The sequence below is a fragment of the Hippocampus bargibanti genome, linkage group LG15, assembly GCF_051943395.1.
Source record: "Hippocampus bargibanti isolate YZ-2025 linkage group LG15, ASM5194339v1, whole genome shotgun sequence".
NCBI classification, from domain to species: domain Eukaryota; kingdom Metazoa; phylum Chordata; class Actinopteri; order Syngnathiformes; family Syngnathidae; genus Hippocampus; species Hippocampus bargibanti.
In genome coordinates, this window is record NC_142748.1 from 403,595 (window position 1) to 426,818 (window position 23,224).

Below are 23,224 nucleotides of genomic sequence, written 5' to 3' on the forward strand. Positions count from 1 at the left end.
ATCTTGTCTGACATTAAACCGGTCCGTGGCGAAAAAAGGTTGGGGACTCGTGCTTTAAGGGGTGTCATTTGGACATTGGATTGCCCGTGTATTGTTTTGCCTCGCCACTGCCACTGCCCAGGTTTGGTATTATTGTCTGTGCTTTAGTGTTGTTCCCGGTCTGTTGCCTTTCCGCAATGTTTGATTCTTGTATTATTATTGCTTGGTGCATTCACAATTTCAGTTTATTTACACTATATTAGTTTGTAGTTGCGTTGTTACGATTGCCCTTGTTTTTGTGCAAGTGTTTTTTGTTGGTGCATTGTCACGTAGACCAATCTTCTTCTTTTCCCCTCAGGGGTCGCCACAGCGAATCAATGTCCTCCATCTATCCCGGTTTTGTGCATCCTCTTCTCTCACACCAGCTACCTTCATGTCCTCTTTGACCACATCCAAAAACATCCTAATCCTATGTTGCCTAAGCAGGCTATTGTATGAACGATCCAAATTGAACCTCACCCCACCAAACCGGTTTAATGAAATATTTAGTTGTTTTATGAAAATCGCTTCTTTTACTCCCCTTTCAAACCTTCTATGTTCTTTCGCTAAGATTTTAACCTCATTGTCGTCAACTGAGTGCTTGCTAGCTTTTAGGTGCAAATGTACTGCCGATTGAGACCCACTCGTATTATCCCTGCGATGTTGATAAAGTCTTTTTTTTTGAGAATTTGTTGAGTCTCCCCAATGAACTGCTCTTTACAATTTTCATTCTTACAATGTGTTGAATAAACTACATTACTTTGTTTTTCATTTGGTAGCCTATCTTTTGGATGCACTAATTTTTGCCTTAACGTGTTTATCGGTTTGAAATAAGTAGGAATTTTGTGTTGCCAAAGGACTCTTTGTAGTTTTTCAGAAACTCCTGCAATGTACGGTACTGCTACTCCTCTCCTTTTTGTATCTTGAGAATTATTGGTTTCATTCCCTATTCTTTCTTTCTGACATTTGTTGAATGACTACTGAGGGTACCCACAGTTAGTGAGTGCTCTCCTGATATGTTTTAACTCCTTTTCTCTGCCTTCGACGCTTGTTGGTATTAGTTTAGCCCGATGCTGGAGGGTTCTGATAACTCCTAGTTTGTGTTGTAAAGGGTGGTTAGAATCGAAAAGTAAATATTGGTCAGTGTGCGTAGCCTTCCTAAAGACTCCTGTTTTTAGTCTCAGTCCTCTTTTATAATTACTTTACAATTCAAGAAGGCTAGTTGGTTCTCTTTAATGTCCTCACGAGTAAATTTAATGTTGATGTCTACAGAGTTGAGGTGATCTGTGAAGGATTGAATTTCTTGTTTTTAATTATGACAAAAGTATCGTCCACATATCTAAACCAGTGCCTCCGTTTTGTCCCCGGGAAGGATGTGAGGGCCTGTTTCTCCATCTCCTCCATGTACAGATTAGCCACTATGGGTGAAACTGGTGAGCCCATAGCACAACCATGAATTTGTTTGTAAAATTTCTCCCTGAATTGAAAATACGTAGTTTTAAGGCAGATTTCCCATAAGTGGATAAGAAGCGAAACGTCCGACACCTTCAAATGACGGCTGAAGAAACCTTTTCATTAATGGAGCACTCCTGTACGACTGAGAGCTTACACAGACATATTTTAAATATGTTTATAATATCATTTTTGAAAAACGACAGTTGGTGTTGTTGCATTGAGTGTACACATTAATCCATGCGGAGAAACCCTGACTAAGAAAAAAGCACGTTGACAATGACACTCAGAAACGAGGCAATGTTAAAATGAATTTGTGTTCAAGCAGCTGCATGAATCCTAATTTAATTCATGTCATGTTGATTGATGAACATGAGGTTTTATTTACCCCTGGCTGAAATATAATTATAGCGTGAGTGAGCCTTGGTGCACCAATGCACCTTTTTTCACCATGAAACATATAAATATCACAGGGTGACATTTTATCATATTGTCTCCATTCAAGAAATGTGGTTGGTGTTTTTTCCAGATCTAACTGTGACTACAAATGATGAAAAGAAGCATGGGCATAATACACAGAATGATGTGTCTGTCATTGCAGGTACGTATTGAGTCAAACCATAGTTTTTAATTTAATAATTCCATATGGATCAATATTAAGGTGTTTACTCACCATGCAACAACAGGTATTCAAGTAGATGCGTGCAGTTTTGGTGTTTTAGGTATTATTTATATTTTTTTCTGTGCATTATCTACAGTATTAAATAATAATACATTTAATTTCAAGCGCCTTTCAAAACACCCAAGGACACTTTACATACACTTTATTCTAGATGTAGATTTTTTTCTCCTATTCACTGCAAAATTAGCACGTCTGTCCCACATTCAGGAGGTGTGTGATACTCAAGTTTACTCCCACAACCCAAAATGTTGGTCTTTGCCTCCTAGCTAAAACAGAGACTTAAAAGTGTCAGTCAGTGTGAATGTGAGTGGAAATGGTAGGAAGTGCCCTGAAGTTAACTGCAAAACAATCCAGGGTGGACTCTGCCTCTCAACCAAAATGATCTGGGCAGTCAGTTCCATATCACCCATCAGCCTAATTAAGACAAGTGATTTAAAAATGGACTCTCCCTTGAGATACACATTTTTTAAGATATGAGTCATCATTCTGGGTTTTCTTTGTTGTTGTTTTTTTTGTTTTTTGATTGCAAACTTGAGACACAAGCACAATGTGGTAGCAATGTAAATCATTTTCAGGCAACATCATGTAGTTTTACATTTCATTAATTAAAATCGAGTGTGTATTTAAAATCTCATCTCATCTCATTTTCCGTAGCGCTTATTCCTCATTAGGGTCGCGGGGGTTGCTGGAGCCTATCTCAGCTGTCTTCGGGCACGAGGCGGGGGACACCCTGAATTGGTTGCCAGCCAATCGCAGGGCACACAAAGACATACAACAGTCACTCTCACACTCACACCTAGGGACAATTTGGAGTGGTCAATCTGCCTGCCATGCATGTTTTTGGAGTGTGGGAGGAAACCGGAGGACCCGGAGAAAACCCACGCGGGTCCGGGGAGAACATGCAAACTCCACACAGGGAGGCCGGACCGGGACGCGAACCGGCGACCTCTGCCGGTGTGCTAACCACTCGACTACCGGGCCGTGTATTTAAAATGTTGACAGTAATCATGATCTAAAAATGCAATTATTTCAGCAGGAGACATGTCCATTGTCACTGGCCTCAAGACATCCCCGAGACCACTCGCTCGCAGTGCACCTTCGCAGGTGACTTAGAATTCGAAAAAGCGTACAACGTCCAAATGAGTTTTCTTGGAGTTTACCGATCCATGCGCACCAAATCCAGCAGACATTTAAACAGCTTCTTCCCCCAAGCCATTAACTCTTTGAACTCTTTCAACAGTAGCCAAAATGGAACTGTATAGTGCAATTTAGCAGTTTTTTTTTTTGACGACGATACTAGTGCAGCGTGTTCTACCGGAAACAAATTCCTTGTGTGTTCTACATACTTGGCAATAAAGATGATTCTGATTCTGATTGAAGTGGCCAATTTCAAATTTCAATAGTACTGTATATGCACACTATCACAGACTTCCATTGTGTCATAACCCCATTTGTTAAAAAAATAATCCTGACCATTGGCAGTCATTCAGGGGACCGGGACTTTTTTACAAAAATAATTGTTCTCTTGGTTCAACATGAGTAAGTTCATACACATACTTTTCAGGTACTCCTGCTCCTTTTTAACTGATTGTAACGGAATTGTAATCGGAAGCTGACTGTGTCATATTCTTGTATTTGAGCTTGGTCTGCTTCACCCACCACATCAGATAATGTGGGGGGCCCAGGTTCCCCATCCGCCACCAGTTTTACCCCAAGTCAGCCAGAGAAAGGTAGAATTGACCCAGGGCCAAGTTGACCACAGAGACAGAGACGAAGACCACAATGGCTGGAGTTTTTTGTTGTTGACCCCTCAGGGCGAGGCTCTCCTAATGGGGATAGTCAAAATTCTGTGGTTGCTATTCGGTTATTTGAAGGATGGGCTGGTCGAGCGTGAAGTCATTTCTTAGATCGGACCGCCAGCGTCCCCCCCTTTGGCTGCCGCCCAGCTCACGATGCACCTGACCCCTCTGGCCCCTCCCATCGGTGGTGAGCCCATGAGAAGGGGGACCCATGTTTCTTCTTTGGGTTGAGCCGAGCCGGGCTCCATGGGTGTAGACCCGGCCACCAGGCGCTCGCCAACGAGCCCCATCTCCAGGCCTGGCTCCAGAGAGGGCCCCCGGTGACCTGCGTCCGGGCATGGGAAAAGGGAGAGAAGAGCAATGGAGAGAGAACGCATCCCTGTGGGGGCTCCAGTGCTCGTGGTGCGTGTTGAGCATGATTGTTTTCCCAGTCTGACCTGTTGTGTCCGTCCCGTCAGGAAGCTGAGGATCCGCTGGCAGATCGTAGGGAACACACCAAGCTGGAGAGGTTTGGGGATGAGGAGTTCCGGGATGATGGTGTTGAACGCAGAGCTGAAGTCCACAAACAGGATCCTTGCGTAGGTTCCTGTGTACTCCCGATCATCTCCCTCTGTAATGAGCCCGACAATAGCTGTGCCATCAGAGAATCTGTAGGTGGTAGGTTGGAGTGTTGTAATTGAAGACCGAGGTGTAGAGGGTGAACAGGAACGGAGCCAGTACTGTCCCCTGCAGCGCTCCAGTGCTGCAGAGAAGCCTCTCCAACTCAGTTATTTACCCTAACAAACTATGGCCGGTTTGTGAGGTAGTCTGTAATCCAACGTGTGAGGTGGGGGTCCACTTCATTATGGCGCAGCTTGTCCCCAGTAGGTTGGGCTGGATGGTGTTGAAGGCTCTGGAGAAATCGAAGAACATGATCCTCACCGTGCGCCCAACATTCTCCAGGTGCAGCAGTGCCGAGTGGAGGAGGTAGATGATGGCGTTCTCCACACTGAAGCTGGGCTGGTAGGCAAACTGTAGTGGGTCCAGTGATGAGCTCGCCTGCAGTCGAAGGTGGGCGAGGACGAGTCTCTCCAGCGTCTTCAGCAGGTGAGACTTCAGCGCCACCGTTCTGTAGCTGTTGAGCTCCTTCGGGTGGGCGATCTTGGGCACTGGGACTAGCTGTGGAACTCTGCCCATCTTCAGACTCATGTGCTGGACAATGACACACAGCTGGTCGGAGCAGCTGTGTGCCTGGGTGTTACTCTCAATGATAAATTGGACTGAACTACAAACACAGATTCCCTAATCAAAAAGGGACAGAGTCGCTTATTCCTATTCAGTAAACTGAGGTCTTTTGGGGTTCAGGGCTCACTCCTTAAGACTTTTTATAACTATGTGGTTGCCATCCACTGTGGAATTGTCTGCTGGTCAGGCAGCATCACCACCCGGTACAGAAAAAGACTGGAGCGCCTGGTCAAGAGGACCAGTTCTGTCCTGGGCTCCTCGCTGGACTCTCTGGAGGAGGTGGGCAACAGACGGATACTAGCTGAACAAAAACCAATGATGGAAAGCCCCACCGGCCCCCTCCTGCCACCCTGGCAGCACTGGGTCGCTTCTCAACCAGAGACTGTTACACCCGCACTGCAAGGAGAGGTCGCACCACTCGTACCTACTGACTGCTGTCAGGCTTCAAAATAATCACGTTAAAAAAAAGACATGGAGTCTTGTACTGTAAATACCACAGCCACCTTATGTTGATGTAATACAGCTACATATATTAATTGCACTATGTACAGTTTTTTTATGAAAGATTTTTGCACAGTTACGGTATACACCACAGTCTTCTGACATTTTTATTATGCTTAGAATATCTTGTTTTTTTATCTTTTCACCCTCCACACCCCTTTTAAATTGCTGCTGTGGACTGCAAATTTCCCCATTGTGGACGATTAAAGGCTTTCTGATTCTGATCACAAAATAACACAGCCTTGGTTTATTGCATCTGCATTTACACAGCCAAAATTGTTGTTAAAATTAAAAAATAAAAATGAAAGGAGATGGATAAAGATGGCAAGAACAAGTATCACATGAGTGATATTGCGTTTAATAGATATCATCACAGTATCATGCAGCCAGTGTCAACCACAATTATAAAACAAATCATTGAATGCATTGATGATGCTGATCATGTGAATCCAATGTCTTACATAAGGGAAACCTCAATAATATGCATGAGAGCGGATCTTGGGGAGTGTCGTTGCCCACCGCAATGAATGGCCATTGCAAATCACAATTGCTCTTTTCACAAATAAATGTTTTTGTTTTGTTGTTTTTTTAAACCTAAATAAAACTCCTGTATTAGATATCATCAATGTACCAAATGCTGGACCCGGTATTTAATATTTAACCTGAAAGTCTTCAATGAGTAAAAAAAGCAATGGTAATAATCGCGTTATATGCATCAAAGTCATCGGCACATTATGTGAAATGAGTTGATTCATGATGACCTCTCAACTGGTGCAATAATCAATATTTATCCAAGCATCTCCAAATCATTTACTCATCATCAGTGGTGGCAGCATTGCCTCACTCTCCATTACATCCCCCTTCACCCAACTTCACATCCTGGCCTTTTGTACAGCACATCAGCATTCCATTCTAATTGACTTTCCACACTAGCACTTGGGGGGGATTGCGTTATTTATCGCAACCCTTTGTTTATGAGACTGTTAGCAAGAGATGCCTCAAAAATGTTAATTGAATGATCTTTTCTTTATTACTAATGCTTCGTTTCTCGCCGTTTTTTAGGAGTGCTTACGGCAGTGGCCTTCATCGGCGCGTGTATTCTTGCCGTCGCTACCCACCTCCTTTACCAGTGGCGGAAGTCCCGTCGTGACGACATTGTCAAGCAGGAGCGAACACCCGCTGTCTACACTGATGACAGGACTGAGAAACATACCCGTGGCTTGGAGAACATGAAGGAATATTACATCTGATCTTAGCGTGACACAAAGCACCAAAGTCTGTATCTTTCAAAACATCCACAGATTTTAATATAATAAATAAACAAAAAAAGCTGGAAAATAGACCACTTGAAACATGTTTTCACGTTTCTATTTGATGTGGGTGCACCTGCAATTGCAGTTTGTCTCCTGTACACAGAGAAGATGAATGTTAGCCTTGAGAGAACACTGGAAGTGCAAACAAACCAAAAAGGCGCCTTAAAAGCTCTCCAACTTAATGGATCTTCCTCCATTTCCATGGGAACTCCCAAAGGGAATGTGCACTTGGCATCCGTCAGACAAGGAATGAGGTCAGTCCTGACCTCATGTGTACGAGTGCCTCATTTAAATACCAACCTTTTCAAAAGAAACATTTGAGTCTTTCTGCCCCAGTGAATCTCACCCTTACTCTTTGGACAGTATAACGAGCAGAGAATGCCAATTAAACCCAAAGGTTCCGCTCTTTCGTTCACCTAGTGCACATATCCAAAAGCCGTCATGCTTGAAAGTGTTTCAGGTTGGATCCAACGCCATTTCTAAATGCTGCACTATTGAGGTGTTTCAGTTTAAATGTGGGCGGGCAAATATGAAAAGTCTGTTCTACATTTGAGAGCTGTGCTTCTCATTGTAAATTCTTATTTTTCCAGTATAAGAACAAGATGTACAGCTGGGATAGGCTACAGCACCCCTCCTCCCCCCTCCCCCTGCGAGCTTCGTGAGGATAAAGTGTTTCAGAAACTGGATGAATAAAAACAACAAGATGTATCTTGTAACTGTTCGGCTTATCAAACAGTCATAAAGTGATGACCAGTGACGTGCGGTGTGGTTCATGGCTGGTGAGGCACTGACGTCATCACAGTCAGATTTACAAACACGAACACTCCAGAGTAGCTTATTCACCATTTCATTGGCAAATAGTTAACGTGTTTTGTTTAAAATGACATGTTTTAGCAGTTGAGGAAGAGCGAACGACTGGCTGGAGCACGTCTTTATTCCAACTGCTAACAAGTGGATCTGACTTGAACATAGAAAAATGCAATAAGATATTGTCAACGTAAACACGCCCCCGCTGTGCACCTGTTGGGTGAGATGCCTGGTCCTAGTGCCCGCCACAATGTCAGCATTCTTTGTATATACAAACTGTAGCATGGAAAAAAAAAATAAAAAAATAACGCTATTATCGTGTTACCTTTACTTATAAATGAAGTCCATGCGCCGCTCCTTCTGAAGAAAGGCATCGATAACTTCTTTGTAGAAGCCTTCCTTATCTTTCTTCTTCAGTTTTGAGTCTGTCTGTCTCAATGGAGATCACTGCCAGTGAAGAAAGGCGTCCTTGATCAGTTCTGTTCCGACTGTATGTTTTCAGTCTTTTCAGTGCTGAGAATGACCGCTCCACCGATGCTGTAGTATCTGGAACAGAGAGCACGAGCTGGAGCAACTTTGTCACCTCACGAATAGTTTCAATGAGATCCTTCCGGGCCAAAAAGCTGAGAAGCTGTCCAGGAGCTTGACATCCATCCCTCACCGTTTGTGACCTATACGGTCCGGTGTTGGTCTTCCTTTCATTATTATCTCCTGCTTCGATTGAAAGTCCAGTTTAGAAAATTCTTTCAATTTCGATATGTAATCCTCCATTCTGAAAATAAGGCCAAGCTACACGAAAAAAAGAATGAATGGATGGTTGCACTTAACTTGCTAACTGTTTACTGTAGCTTGCTGTCAATAATTCTATTATTCTGCAACCGAGGAGTCGCAAAGAAGAATCTCTGGAATCACCAGCGCCCCCTGTCATGAGGCAGGAGACTGACATCTGACCAAAGCCAAACATCTGACAACTGACTTGGTATTCAATATTGTAATAAGACCGTCTAAATAGATCAGACGTTTAACATCTAAAAACAACTTGAAATCCAACTCAGCCTAAAATTATCCACCAGAGCTAAAAACCTCAATAAACATCAACATTTAATTACCTTTTAACATCTGTCCAGGTCGCCGATGGTCCGGCGGTTAGCATGTTGACCTCGTGATGCAGAGGTGCAAGGTTGCATTCAGGCTCTGGGCTCCCTGTGTGCTAGAGTTGTACTCCTGTTTCCTTCCAAGTTGCAAAAACATGCATGGCAGGCTGATTGAACACTCAAAATTGTCCATAAGTGTATGGATGGTTGTTCGTCTCTGTGTGTCCTGCGATGAGTTCCTCGATTACTGCTTGAAGACATCTGGGATAGTGTCAAAGATGTTCGCACGGACAGTTTGAACAAAGTCTCGACTCAAGAACAGATTGACGTTTACTGCCATACATTTTAATGAAGCCACTCTCACACCATGTGACCTCTACAATCTTTATTGATAGTATTGTGGTGCGCACTAGCACCATGCCTCTGACCCAGAAGGCATGCAGCAGGGGGCGTAGTGTGAGTTGAATGTTTTGCCGAACTTTGCAATACTTGTTCAGATCCACTTGTTAGCAGGAAATAAAGATGTGCCTACAGTCAGTCGTGTGTGGTCCTTTCCTACTATTACACTGGTGACCCCGACGTTCGAAATGTTTCTGGCAACAGACGAAGATGCGTCTTCCTCACCCACGTCGCACCGACCGCCGCAACCTGCAGCTATATAGATGCTCTCAAACGTTTGATTAAAAAAAACAAAAAAGTGACGTCGGTTGTCCTTTAAGTTTAACCAGATGTGGCAATCATCACTGCTTGAAAGCAAATATCTTTTAAATTTCCATTTCATGACAGAAACATACAATTGCAATTAAATACACCACTATTGATGTATATTTATTCAGAGTCTAAAAATGTTATGTATAGAAATGACAGCTCTTCAAGATTGAAAATTCAAATACATAGTATAATCACTAAACTTTGCTATTTAGCAATATTGCGAAGCGTTAACAATATCACTAAATGTTGTTTAGTGAGACACGTTTTTAGCGTTAACAATGAACTTAGCAATATATGAGCAATATTGCTAAGTTAGCAATGTTTAGTGAAACGCACACCCCTGCAGTTCAAATTTAGTGTCGAATTAGTTACATGCTTGAGGAGGCAGAGCCAAATCAATTTCATACTAATGAAGAACAGCTAGAACGAATCATTTTCACTCACTTGAAGAACGAAATTCCTTTGTTTTTCAGCTTGTAGTTGAAGCATCCGTAAGCGAAACATTGCGGCCCCCAACTGTTGTTCCTTTTTACAGCATCCATACGTTAAATAGACCTAAATACGCTAAAAACTATTCTATTTCTATGCCAAACCAAGCCACGTTACTATGGACGCTACAACTCGTGCCGTCACTTCCGGGTTTGCAATCAACCTCGTCTCTACGCCACTTCTAAACCTATCTATTTCTATGACACGCACACGCACACGCACAAATACATACTGTATGTGTGTATATATATCTATATATTTTTTTAATAAATACTTTATATATAGATATATTTTTATATCTATATACATAATATATATCAATAAATATTTTTTGAGCGGAACAATTCACAGGGGCGGGGTTAATGATAATACCCCCTGTCGGTGAATAGGAAGACGCACTCATAAATTATTTTTTTTTAAAATCATTAATTCTACAAAATGCATATACTATATAGTTACATTCTGTTAGTTTACCCGTCGTTTAAACACGTTTACCAATAACCTCCACAAAAAAGGCAATAGGAATCAGGCAGTGATTCGCCCCCCAACGTTAATCGAATGGGACAGCACTAGTTTCAAGCCCCCGATGTGTGACGTCATATTCAGCGACTCCTTGTTTGGGTTTCCAGGTCAGGTCGGAGAGCTTCTGTAGGACTTTTGATCATGTCTCTAAGGTCGATCCGGTTGCTGTTCCCTTCGGTGGCAACTGCTGTCAAAACCACGAATTTTGTTTTGAAGGTACGGACACAAAATGCACGGACGTTGGTCTCTTTGGCGATCTACTTCCAACAAGGACATTTGAAGCTAGGCTAGCTGCCCGTCCAGTCAGTGTCACTGAGCCACACGTTTTTATAATAATAATAATAATAATAATAATAATAATAATAATAATAGTGACATTTCTGGTCAAAGTCGCGACTTGACCTATTATAATGCTGCTTGTGGCCTCTGATTACTTTTGGACACCAATCTAAAAGTGACAATAAAGCTAACGCTGTCGTTTATAATCATAATACCTTGTATTTCTAAGCGCCTTTCAAAACTCTCAAGGACACTTTACCGTGGTAAACCTTTTAATGAAGTCCCGCAAAAGTAAATGTAACCATAAAGCACCCTGTTTACAATTTTGCGCCCTCAACATGTGATGATAAATTGACACGACAATGGCTTTAATTGAATTTTATTTTAAAACGGCGACGAAGAACAAAGTTAGGATACAATCTAACATCGAGTTGACTTTACTTTTTTTACCGTGCGCTGCATCTCCTTGTACTGCTGTCTTCTGTCCTCTCCAGTGTCCCACTTCTTCCTTGCTAACCTTTTTGTCTGTATATACTCCTGCACCTCCCCATTCCACCATTTTCCAGTTGATCCACCAAGTACATTGCGACCTGTCTCCCTGATCGCATTCACTGTAGTTCGTCTGTGTAAGCTCTCAGTCGTACAGGAGTGGTCCATCGATGAGAAGGTTTCTTCCGCCGTCATCTGTACTTTTTTGAAGGTGTCGGATGTTTCGCCTCCTATCCAAGAGGCTTCGTCAGCGAACTAAAGTCTTACTGGTCGTATCGGCCCTATTTATATATCCCTAATGTGCAGACATGGCGGCGCCGGACACAGCTATGATAGGTCCCTACTCTCAGGTTGGGGGGAGCAGAGGACCACTCCCTGTGGCCCCACTGATTGTTCCTACATTCCTGACTAACGACTGGCCTGTTTGCCCCACTCCCTCCGGTATCACCTCATCAGCATAACGACCCTCATCAGCATTGCGAAAGTTGCCTAACCTGTTTTACCTAAACAGGCTCTTGTATGAACGATCCAAATTGAACCTCGCCCCACCAGACCGGTTTAATGAAGGATTTTGTTGTTTTATGAGAATCGCTTCTTTTACTCCCCTTTGAAACCATCTATTTTCTTTCGCAAAGATTTTAACCTCATTGTCGTCAAATGAGTGGTTGCTATCTTTTAGGTGCAAATGTACTGCCAATTGAGGCCACTCGTATTATCCCTGCGATGTTGATCAAGTCTTTTTTTGAGAATTTGTTGAGTCTCCCCAATGAACTGCTCTTTACAATTTTCATTCTTACAATGTGTTGAATAAACTACATTACTTTGTTTTTCATTTGGCAGCCTATCTTTTGGATGCACTAATTTTAGCCTTAACGTGTTTATCGGTTTGAAATAAGTCGGAATTTTGTGTTGCCAAAGGACTCTTTTTCAGAAACTCCTGCAATGTAAGGTACTGCTACTCCTCTCCTTTTTGTATCTTGAGAATTATTGCTTTCATTCCCTATTCTTTCTTTCTGACATTTGTTGAATGACCACTGAGGGTACCCACAGTTAGTGAGTGCTCTCCTGATATGTTTTAACTCCTTTTCTCTACCTTCGACGCTAGTTGGTATTAGTTTAGCCCTATGCTGGAGGGTTCTGATAACTCCTAGTTTGTGTTGTAAAGGGTGGTTAGAATCGAAAAGTAAGTATTGGTCAGTGTGCGTAGCCTTCCTAAAGACATTCCTAACAAAGTCCTCTTTTAAGATAACCCCAACACCATTTCTCTTTCTGTCTTCACCATGATCGTACAACTTGAACCCTGACCCTAAGCTTGTAGCCTGGTCTCCTGGGCATACAGTATGTCTACCTTCCTTCTCTGCATCATGTCAACCAGCTCTCGTCCTTTACCTGTCATTGTTCCTACATTCAAAGTTCCTACTCTTAGTTCTATACTATTGGCGTTCCATTTCTTTTCCTATGGCCACACCTCCCTCCTCTCCATTGACCAACATGTTAGTGTAAAGATGTTTTTATTTGATGCACAAGTTTATTTTTCACTTCACTACTGTACAAAAAAGCATGTTAGATACGCAATCCACGAACCCAATGATAAAATGACATGCCATATCAAAGATACCCCGTTTACGTGTTGCCCCCCCCCCTTTAATGCAGTTCGGCGCAGGGCGGATATATCGACAGTACGGTTATATCGACATTTTTTCTGACTCTCGAGAATATCGACATAACGAGACTTTACTGTATTAACAACTTGTAGTTGATCTATTGGAGTCAGAAATGGCTTATATGAAAGGCAAAGCCCTCTAGATTATGCTTATTATACCAAAATAACGTTTTGTATCATTCATTGACTTTTATTTAATTAGGACAGAAAGGTCAGATTTTGCTTCGACAGAGGTCAACACCAACACTTTTTGTATGCGACAACATTTATGTATTATATTTGGAAAACTTATTTGTCATTAAAGGTGTGCGCCTTATATATTGACAAAGTTTGAAAAAACACCATTCGTTGGGTCTTACACTCTGGTGCGCCTTATACACCGGAAAATACGCTACTTGTTTTGTCATCAAAGGCATCGATACACATGACGGCCACGAAGAAGCTGGAGTACGGCTGGTGGGCATATGCACTGGGCGAAAGGACCACACCGCGCCTGAAACAGTACAGCAAGATTATTTCTGTGGATGGAAACCTTGCCTCCGGCAAAGGAGCACTGGCACAAAATCTGTCTGACAGACTCGGTAAGTGCTCTATGTTGACATAGTTACAGTTCTGCAAAAAAATCTCAATTATGAATTTCATGTAATCATTTCATCCATTTTCATTATGACTGTTGCATGTTGTGTTTTGATCCAAAACAGAATACACACAAAAATACTGTCTGGGATGCTGTGTTATGGTGCATTTTTTCTGTGTGTCCACACAGCCACACAGCGTTTTTTTTTTTTTTTTTCCCCTGCGTGAACGTTGTCACTTTTCCTCAGGCATGCGCTACATGGCTGAACCAGACATTTTCTACTTGAACAAGATGTCAGGAGAGAAGCAGCCCCGACTGCCTGACTACAATGGAATGTGCAGCCTCGAGAAGTTCTACATGGACCCAAAAGCAGCTGATGGCAACAGCTACAGGCTGCAGCTGTGGATGTACACCATGCGCCTGATACAGTACTCGGACGCTCTTGAACATCTGTTAACCACAGGTATCCTGTATGATCCCACCGCTGCCTTCGTATTCTTCTCCCTTCCCTCTCATTGAGATTATGCTGCCATGCATCAAAGGCCAAGGTGTCATTCTGGAGCGTTCACCCTTCAGCGATATGGTGTTCCTGGAGGCCATGTTTGAACAGGGTTATATCAGAAAAGAGTGTAAGTGCCAATTTGTCATAGACATTACATTGTCAAAGGTACACCGGCATGCGCTCAGCGATGCCTTCCACTCGCAGGTGTGCAGCACTACAATGAGATCAAAAACATCAGCATCTGTGAGTTCCTGCCTCCGCACCTCGTTGTCTATGTGGATGTATCCGCTGAGGAGGTGCAGAAGAAGCTGAAACAAAGTGACAAGGTAAGATTTGCGAGCGTCATTGGTCAATAATTACCAAATCCTTATTTGTGAGGTTGCAAAATACTTCATTTGGGTTTTTAGTAAGCCATTTATCAGTTGGCCGGCTGATGTGGTTGTGATGCAGAACCCAATTGTGCTTCAGCTTGAGGCTGAAAGTTCTCCCTCACAATTTCCTGGTAACCTGTTCCATCATTCCTAGCAAATCATACAGGTTCTGAATAAGCAGTGCAGCCCGACACAACAATCACACTGCCTGCTCGCTTTGATATTCAATATCCTCAAACAAATATGAATATCAAACAAAGTCGGTTCAGTGTGACGTTATTTGTTTGTTTGTTTGTTTTAGAATATAGGGAAGCCCGTTAGTCGAGTGGTTAGCACTTCAACTTCACAGCGCAGAGGTCATGGGTTTAATCCCCGCTACGGCCAGCTTGTGTGGAGTTTACACGTTGTTCCCAGGCCTGCGTGCGTCATTTCCTCCAACATTCCAAAAACATGCATGGCAGGCTGATTGAGCACTCCAATAACCCCCGGCTTGTGCCTGCAGACAGTTGGGATTGGCTGCGGCACCCATGCGACCTTAGTGAGGAATAAGCAGTTTGGAAGATGAATTCATATTGTGGAAGGGAAATTGTTCCTTTGCTGAAGAGGAAATGAACATTAACACAAAAATATGCAAAACGCACGCAGGCACTTTTTCCTTTTTCCTCCTAAACTCTCCACGGTCGACTTGGGACCAGTGTGCGGCCTACCGATTGATCGCAATGTGACTGAAATAAAGTAATTCTGCTTAAGTAAAATGAGCCATAATACACATACACAAAGTGCCAACGAGTTATTGGTAGTTTTAGACGCTGATTGATTTCGGCTCTTTCTGATCGTGGCCCAACCTGTTATCATGTCTCTGGGTCAATCACCCTTGACTCAAAATTTTTGCACAGCATTTCACACATATGTACTTATAGTCAATTCATCATGCCAAGCCTCGATCAACATATTTTCCCGTCTCAAGACAATCTTATCAGATGTATTCAATGCGAAACGGAAACCCTGTGTTTGTATCCCCGAAGCAGAATCAGAATGTCCCGTTAGCATATCTGAAGAGCATTGAGGACCGCTACAAGAAGACCTTCCTGCCACAAATCAGGTGGGTAATGTTTCTGTTGTTGCTTTTAGCTTTTTTTTCTTGTGGACAAAAAGACTAAAAACCACCCTATTGGTCATTGTTTATCTCTATGCCAGCTCTCCTTGACTGTATCAAACTTCAATTTGGCAATCAGTCTAACTCCTCTTGAAAAATAATTTGTAGCGTCAGGATGTAGCTTCCAAAGATCCTATTTATTCAGCAAATTTCCAATATGAACGGAGTAAAACTACAAAACACAGAAGGAAAAGGACGAGATTAGGACGAGACATGTTAACCATGAGTGATGTGCCCGACTGTGCTGAGGGTCAGAGGCGTGTGCCCAGTAAACGGGAAACAATTTGCGAAGCATGATTTAAAGCGGGTCGCTTTCACTTGTGGCCACGCCCAAAGCCCAACCTTTCAAGCTTGGCTAATAGCTAATAGTATGACACTCTGACGAACGCGGAAGTATACGCCGAAACATGTCAGGTATTTGAACACCTACAGTACACTGTCTGTAAGTAAAGAATCTGCTTTAAATTAGACACCACGGTGTTTCGTCGCAGTCGGCCACATCACTCTATATCAGTGGTTCTTAAGCTTGTTGGAGGTACCGAACCCCACCAGTTGCATATGTGCATTCACCGAACCCCTCTTAAGTGAAAACTAAAATGATTTCAAGCTAAGCAAAATAAAATGGCACGCGGGGGTGAAAAAAACTCGCGATTTTGGAAAGCAACAAACTTACGCGATCGCGGCTAACAATCACCTCGAGCGAAGCAAACTCTTGTGCTGGTAAGTCCAAGACACTGGCGAGGCGCGAGGCGTCGTAATCATGTCACTGGTGAGGTGACAGCGACTCGTTGAAATGCCCCAGTATCGGTGATGAAGGGATTGACAGCAGCTGGCGGAGGTCGGGAGTGGCGGCCCCGCCCCAGCTGTCAACTCGCACGTGACAAGTTCGGTGTCATTAGTCACGTGAAAGCATCGCGTAAATAACGCCTTTGTGTAAAGCTTTGTTGCGAAGGATGGTAGCAATGGTGGACTTAGCATATTGGTATCGGGCTCTTTATTTGTAGAATGGTAGTAGAAAGTTACTCTCAGGGAAGTGACACACAACGTGGGAAATGTGTCAGGCTGAGATTCACATAAAAGCTGCGGTGCGCACCTGTGACGCCACAAACGCACACCTCGTCCGTGTTTCTAAACGATCTCTTTCTTCTCCTCGACTGTAATTTTGTTTTGTTTCTTCTTCGGTTGAACACGAGCCTGTGGTCGGGTCTTTTTCGGTCCCATAACAGCAAAAGTATCGTTGAAGACGATCGACGTGTGCACTCATAGAAAGGGGGTGTGGAAAGGTAGGCTGGCTGGGGCGCTGTTCGGTCGTGTGCTTTGGTGTTCTTACGCCGAAGATTACTCCGCCAGCTGTGGTGGGGGGTGTGTATCGCGAAAAATAGTGCTTAATCCAAGGTTCAATTTTCATAAATTTAACATTCGTAAACCGAACAGTTCGTAAGGCAAGGTGTTCGTAAACCGAGGCCACACTGTATCTGTATCTGTATAATATGCATTTGTTGACCATGACCACGAAGCATTGGCTTTTTGGCTTTCAGTGAAACGTCTGAGCTGCTGGTTTACGACGCGACCCAAGCCCAAGACTTTGAGAGGGTAAAATTCCTTCATAAAGAGGAATCTGCCAGATTTCTGTAGTATGTTTGACATTTTTCTCACACCATCAGGTGGCTGAGGACATCGAGTATTTGAAGTTTGACAAAGGCCCGTGGATGGAACAAGATGACGTGACTTACCATCACATGAGAATGCTGTGAGATGTCTCTTTGAAATGCAACTACAGTGCACCTTTCAAATGTATGATGCTTGAGCCTAATGCAAAATGGAAAGGATTCAGAAGTAATTGTACTCTTTTGTCGGAAACACTATCTACTCCTATGCATTGTCACCTCAGATGACGGAACAGGAAGCGGAAAGAGGTGAAATGTTCAGTGCATAGTATGTATTTAGGTGAAAGGGCTACCCGTTTCATGCACCCTCCTGAACTTTGTTAAATGACCACGAGTTACAGAATGAATTATCCTGATGTATGTGCAGGCCTTGATTAGAAAGTGACTTAAATTTAACATGACTTTAAACGGATGAATAGCAATATGCAAATTTTCTGTATTTTTTTTACAAATATTAACATTTTCAAAACGTAACTTTACTGGTGAACAATTTTAGAACTCATTTAGGTTCGACAAACATTTGTAGGAGGGTGAGAAAGTTGGATTGCATATCGGCCTTCACCGTGTCGAAGAGGTCCAAGAGGTATTGTGGCTTTAGGCACATTTGCTGTTTTCAGTGTTGAAGACAAAGAGAGCGTGGCATCGTTGACCCATATACCCAAATTTCTGCCTGAGATCACCATCGGAGCGCACGACTATGATGAAAAATACTACGCCTTCAAATCGGTAAAAAGATAAGATGTGCTTGTAGCTGCTGTTTGTCTCATGACTGACTGCCCAATTAATTATTTCTATTGACTTGTTTTTTTAGCTCCCTGGGAAGAAATATGCTCGGGGTTATAACGCGGACATCGGAGACAAATACATTTGGCTCAAGTGAGGAAGAACGAACGCTTTCTGCCATCACCTTTCACCATGAGATTATCATCTTGTCTCCACTTGTACGTACATACTAATCTGTATGTATTGAAAAAATACATTTTGTCCTACACATCCATGATGTGATGTTGGAGGGAATTTAGGAATCTTCCAATAAAAACATGATGAGATTCCACAGTTTGGTATTTTAATTTGTCACCTTCTGTATCGACTATTGCCACGCACTTCTTTTCGGTGTCCATCAAAAATGTCTCCATGAACTCCAACTAGTCCAGAATTCCTCCGCCAGGATGTCAAGGAATTTGAACACGAAATAGTATGCAATCTTCTGAAGACAGTGTGAGGAGGAAGAGATCGCGCTCTCAACACGGATTGATTTGAGTAAATGACTCGAGTCCAAGCGTCCAACAGTTTTACGTACGTACGAGGTCGTCAGCTGCAAGGTGAAAAGGCAATAGCATTGCGAGTTGACTCCCAACTGACTAACCCTGACTGTATCCTTTTATTGAAGCGTAATCAAAACAAGTCCGTTTATATTTGTTTCATCACAACCAACAGAAGTGGACAAGCATAAAGCAACACGATTGGTTGGTCGTTGTACTAAGTTCATCCTGTCTACTTGATATCTAATTTAAAGCAGATTCTTTACTTACAGACAGTGTATTTATAGGTGTTCAAATACCTGACATGTTTCGGCGTATACGTCCGCCTTCGTCAGTACAGTACTATTGGTTGGTACATTTTTATTGTATAATTTATGTGTGACCCTGATCCATTATACGGTCGCCCCAACCATTACAAACACGTAACTCATTAATAGTGCAATAAAAGTGAACGTTTCAATCAATATACATTTTTCCTTACACAGGATCATCACAAAAAACCTCCTTTCAGCACATTACCCCCATCCTCCAGCAGCTCCACTGGCTCCTTGTCAAACTAAGAATTGAATTCAAAATACAGTGATACCTCACTTTACAAACTTAATTGGTTTCCAGAAAGTGTGTGTAAGGCGAAAAGTGTGTCTTCCAAGCATTAATTTCCCATAGGAAACCATTAAAATGAGAATAATCTGTTCCCAGGTCCAAGTAAAACAATTTTCTGCTAAATAAGCCTTAAAACTACACAAATATACATTATTTTATGTATATTTGCTATTGTGTTGTAATTAAAGAAATAAACTACTGTAGAATAAAGTTTTATTTAGCTTTGATACTCATGGGTGTACTCTACTGCCCTCCCTCCAAAGCCATCATCTGTAATTGAAAATGGCTGCATTTCACACAATGACCAAGTGAATTATTTTGTGATGTAATGAAGGGAACGAGATGCCCATTTCACATTAAGATCAGAGCATTGTCATCAAATATTGAGTATCGGTTTGCTTTTTTTGAATGTTGCTGTGCCAATGGCCATTTTGTGTTTGGGAGCCTTTTACTGAGCGTCTTCCTCTTTATTAAGTTCATAGAGTTGTTTGTTCTGGAGCCACAAGTGGACATAAGCCAGTGTCTTCTTGTGCCAGTCCCAAGCCCGGATAAATACAGAGGGTTGTGTCAGGAAGGGCATCCGACGTGAAAGCCTGGCCAAAACAAACATGTGAATCAAACCTCTGAAGATGGGGGACACTGATTTGCTGTGGCGACTCCTTGATGGGAAAAGCCCAAAGGAAAAGAAGTTTTATTTACCTTTGGAATGGTAGTTGTCAATGGATGACGAACAGAAACGCCCTTAGCCACACGTAGCAATGGTCGGTCGACTTAGCATACTAGTACTGGGACGCTAAGTCACACAAACGCACACCTCGTTCGGGTTTTTCAATGATCTTCTTCTGCTCGACCGTAATTTTCTTTTGTGTCCTCTTCGGCTTAACACTAGCCTGTGGTGGGGTCTTTTTTGGTCCCAAAAAGCAAAAGTACTCCACTCAAACCACGTCTGGACTGAGTGTACTCAAAGAAAGTGAGTGTGGAAAACTTGTCCGCCAGCTACCGTGGCGCTTTTTTGTGTTCTTCCGCCCAAAACTAGTTCGCCAGACATTGTGGCGCTCCGTGTGTTTCCCAAAAACTAGTTTAGTTTGTATGCCAACATTATATTCTCGTGAATGTAATGTTTGTAAGGGGACAGGTTCATAACTCAAGTGTTTGTAAGATGAAGTATCGCTGTACTTCCATCCATAACCTTGCCCCCGATCTGTCTGACCTTATTCAAATTTCCGTTCCCTCTCATATTCTCAACCTCCCTCCACCTCCGTGCCCTCTGCCCGTCTCACCACAATGGGGTGCACAGCTTTCAGCCGCTCTGCTCCCAAACTCACTCCACGCCAACATCCGTAATATTGACTCTTGCCACTTTCAAATCCCACCTGTTTAAAATTGCATTCACTGTTAAGTTTAATACGCTCTTTTATTATTTATCATTTTATGTATGGTTTTATTGTTCTGGTGTTTATTGTTGTTTTAATTATAAAGTGTCCTTGGGTGTTTAGAAAGGCGCTTGTAAATTAAATGTATTATTATTATTTTAATGGAAGTTTTTCTTGTAAAACTATATAATCGTGAACAAATCTTCTTCTTTTCCTTTGGGCTTTTCCCCTCAGGGGTCGCCACAGCGAATCAATGTCCTCCATCTATCCCGGTTTTGTGCATCCTCTTCTCTCACACCAGCTACCTTCATATCCTCTTTGACCACATCCATAAACCTCCTCTTCGGTTTTCCTCTCGGTCTCCTGCCTGGCAGGTCAAGGCTCAGCATCCTTCTCCCGATATCGTCACTCTCTGTCCTCTGGACATGTCCAAACCATCTCAGTCTGACTTTCTCTCCAAAGCCTCTGATATGAGTTGTCCCTCTAATGTACTCATTCCTGATCCTATCCAACCTGCTCACTCCCAAAGAAAACCTCAACATCTTCAGCTCCGCTTCCTGTCTTTGTGCTGGTCTCACCACTGTTTTATACACTTTCATCCTAGCTGAAAGCCTTCTATCACACATCACACCTGACATTTTTCTCCAGCCGCTCCAGCCTGCCTGGACACGCTTCTTCACCTCTTTTCCACACTCTCCATTGCTCTGGACAGTTGACCCCAAGTACTTAAAATCTTCCACCTTCTTTATCTCTTCTCCCTGTAGCATCACTCTTGCACTTGGATCCCTCTCATTCACACACATATATTCCCTCTTGCTGCGACGGATCTTCATTCCAGCAGTCTCGTCCTCACCGACACCTTCAAATTTGTACAGATGACGGCTGAAGAAGCCTTTACATCGATGGGCCACTCCTGTACAACTGAGAGCTTACGCAGACGTACTGTAAATTAATATTTAATTTAAAAAAAAATGCAGACTGAAATGGTAGCAGATGTTTCGACAGGCTATGCTGAGTGCCTTGGTTCGTTACAGGATGCTTTCAATCAAACGGTGAGTACACGATTGAGGGCAACATTGTTTCGTTCTCGAGTAGCAACCTTGCTAACTGCCAAATGTAACACGTGAAGGGTTGCATTCTCTGGCCCGATAATGTATTTTAATGTTGTGTTATTATTTAAATGTCAACATGGAAAAACATAAACAAGTTATTTAAATGTGTTTTGAAGAGGCTGCGTGTTTGTTTCATTGACGTGATAAATGTGTATATTTCTGACGTCATACGTCTGTGTAAGCTCTCAGTCGTACAGGAGTGGTCCATCGATGAGAAGGTTTTGAAGAAACCTTCTCTTCTGACGTCATAGTTGGAGTCGTAATTCAATTTCATTGGACTGTCAGGTAGCATGTTTTTTCTAAATGTAAATTTTGGACCACTTTTGTGTACGTAGTTTCCTTTGGATACTCTGTTTTTTTAGGTTGTATGACAGTTTAAATTTGAGGTTTTTACCATTTTTCCCACAAGAGGGCAGTAGAGTACTTGTTTGGGTTATTTTGTAGGTTGTATCGGACATTAAATTTGGGGGTTTTACTATCTTGGCCACCAAAGGGCAGTACAGTACTTTTTTTTTTTTGTTTTATGGGACATAAAAAATGAGTTTCTTTTCCCATTTTTGGCCACAAGAGCGCAGTACCGTACTTTTTAAGGTTGAAATGGACATAAAATTTGAGGTTTTTACCATTTTGGCCAGAAGAGAGCATTACAATCCGCAGTTGCTATTTATTCTAACCTGTTGAAATAACAGAATGGAGAGTCTCTTTAATAAAGTCCATTCCAACGTGAATTAAAATTACTTTTAGGCCGTAAAAATATCCGTTACATTTTTGTTTTTATTTTTTAATTGATCAACATACGTCACAATAAAATACCTTATTTTAGCGCTGCCATTAACTGGGTGTCTTTCACATTCCTGCAGGGATCCCCAGAAAAAAAAAGATAACTTCAATGAACTCGGTAAGAGTTGAAATTAATAGAGTACATTTGCAAAGAAATCAAGCAGCAGATGGGGAAAACCAATACATGTGAGCGTTTGTACTTAAAAATACTTCTTGGTGTTGTTCTCAAACGAGTGTAAATTCCTGCAGAAATAGTAGACCACACAAAGCCTGACAACACAGAAGTGATGATTCCACTTGACCCTATGGGGTTCTGAACATGCCCCGTATTTCTCATCAACCTTCTCACAGCCTCAAATATGCCGAGCCGTAGCACGAGCACACGTTCAGTGCGGCACATGCCGAGGGGCCAAGTGATTGCCATCACTTCCGCCACCTTCCATCCATTTAGCCACATTCATTATTTAAGAAGACAAAAACCACTCAGACAAATGTGAGCTCATTTAAAGATCCCTCCACTCCGACGTTTGCACCATAAAATATGCAGCTCTTTTTCGGTAACATTACTTAGATGATGTCACTCAGTAGACGAGCCGATGCGTTGATCGATTTGGTGAGGATTAAGAACGAACATCTCACGTAATTGTGTGTTTTTCATGCTTTTCAAAGTGTCAAATGTGCTGAAAGGGACCAAAACAAACACACACACACACACACACACACACAGAATGGTTTCTTCACTGCCAAAGTGTTGGAATATTTCAGTCCATCAAAGCCA

The 23,224-nt window shown here is 42.5% G+C and overlaps 2 protein-coding genes across 3 annotated transcripts in view; both read left to right on the top strand.

Annotated features, from left to right (window-relative positions):
* LOC148887024 (contactin-associated protein-like 5) overlaps positions 1-8,125 on the top strand; it is a 58,500-nt gene extending 50,375 nt beyond the window's left edge. Inside the window, exons 18-19 of the mRNA XM_089016207.1 lie at positions 2,000-2,071; positions 6,739-8,125. Coding sequence (XP_088872333.1) covers positions 2,000-2,071; positions 6,739-6,926 — 260 coding nt within the window. The 3' untranslated portion in view covers positions 6,927-8,125. The remainder of the gene's footprint in view (positions 1-1,999; positions 2,072-6,738) is intronic.
* Positions 8,126-10,686: 2,561 nt separating this feature from the next.
* Positions 10,687-18,370, top strand: ndufa10 (NADH:ubiquinone oxidoreductase subunit A10). 2 transcript variants are annotated; one of them, XM_089016050.1, is made up of 10 exons: positions 10,687-10,828; positions 13,456-13,624; positions 13,868-14,083; positions 14,163-14,249; positions 14,327-14,448; positions 15,519-15,595; positions 17,188-17,242; positions 17,314-17,399; positions 17,934-18,042; positions 18,128-18,370. In XM_089016050.1, the coding sequence occupies exons 1-10, from the start codon at positions 10,754-10,756 to the stop codon at positions 18,194-18,196; spliced, it is 1,065 nt and encodes a 354-aa protein (XP_088872176.1). In that variant the 5' UTR covers positions 10,687-10,753; the 3' UTR covers positions 18,197-18,370. The 2 variants fall into 2 exon arrangements, with proteins under 2 accessions (XP_088872176.1, XP_088872177.1); XM_089016051.1 differs by having other exon boundaries at positions 15,522-15,595.
* Positions 18,371-23,224: the final 4,854 nt, after the last annotated feature.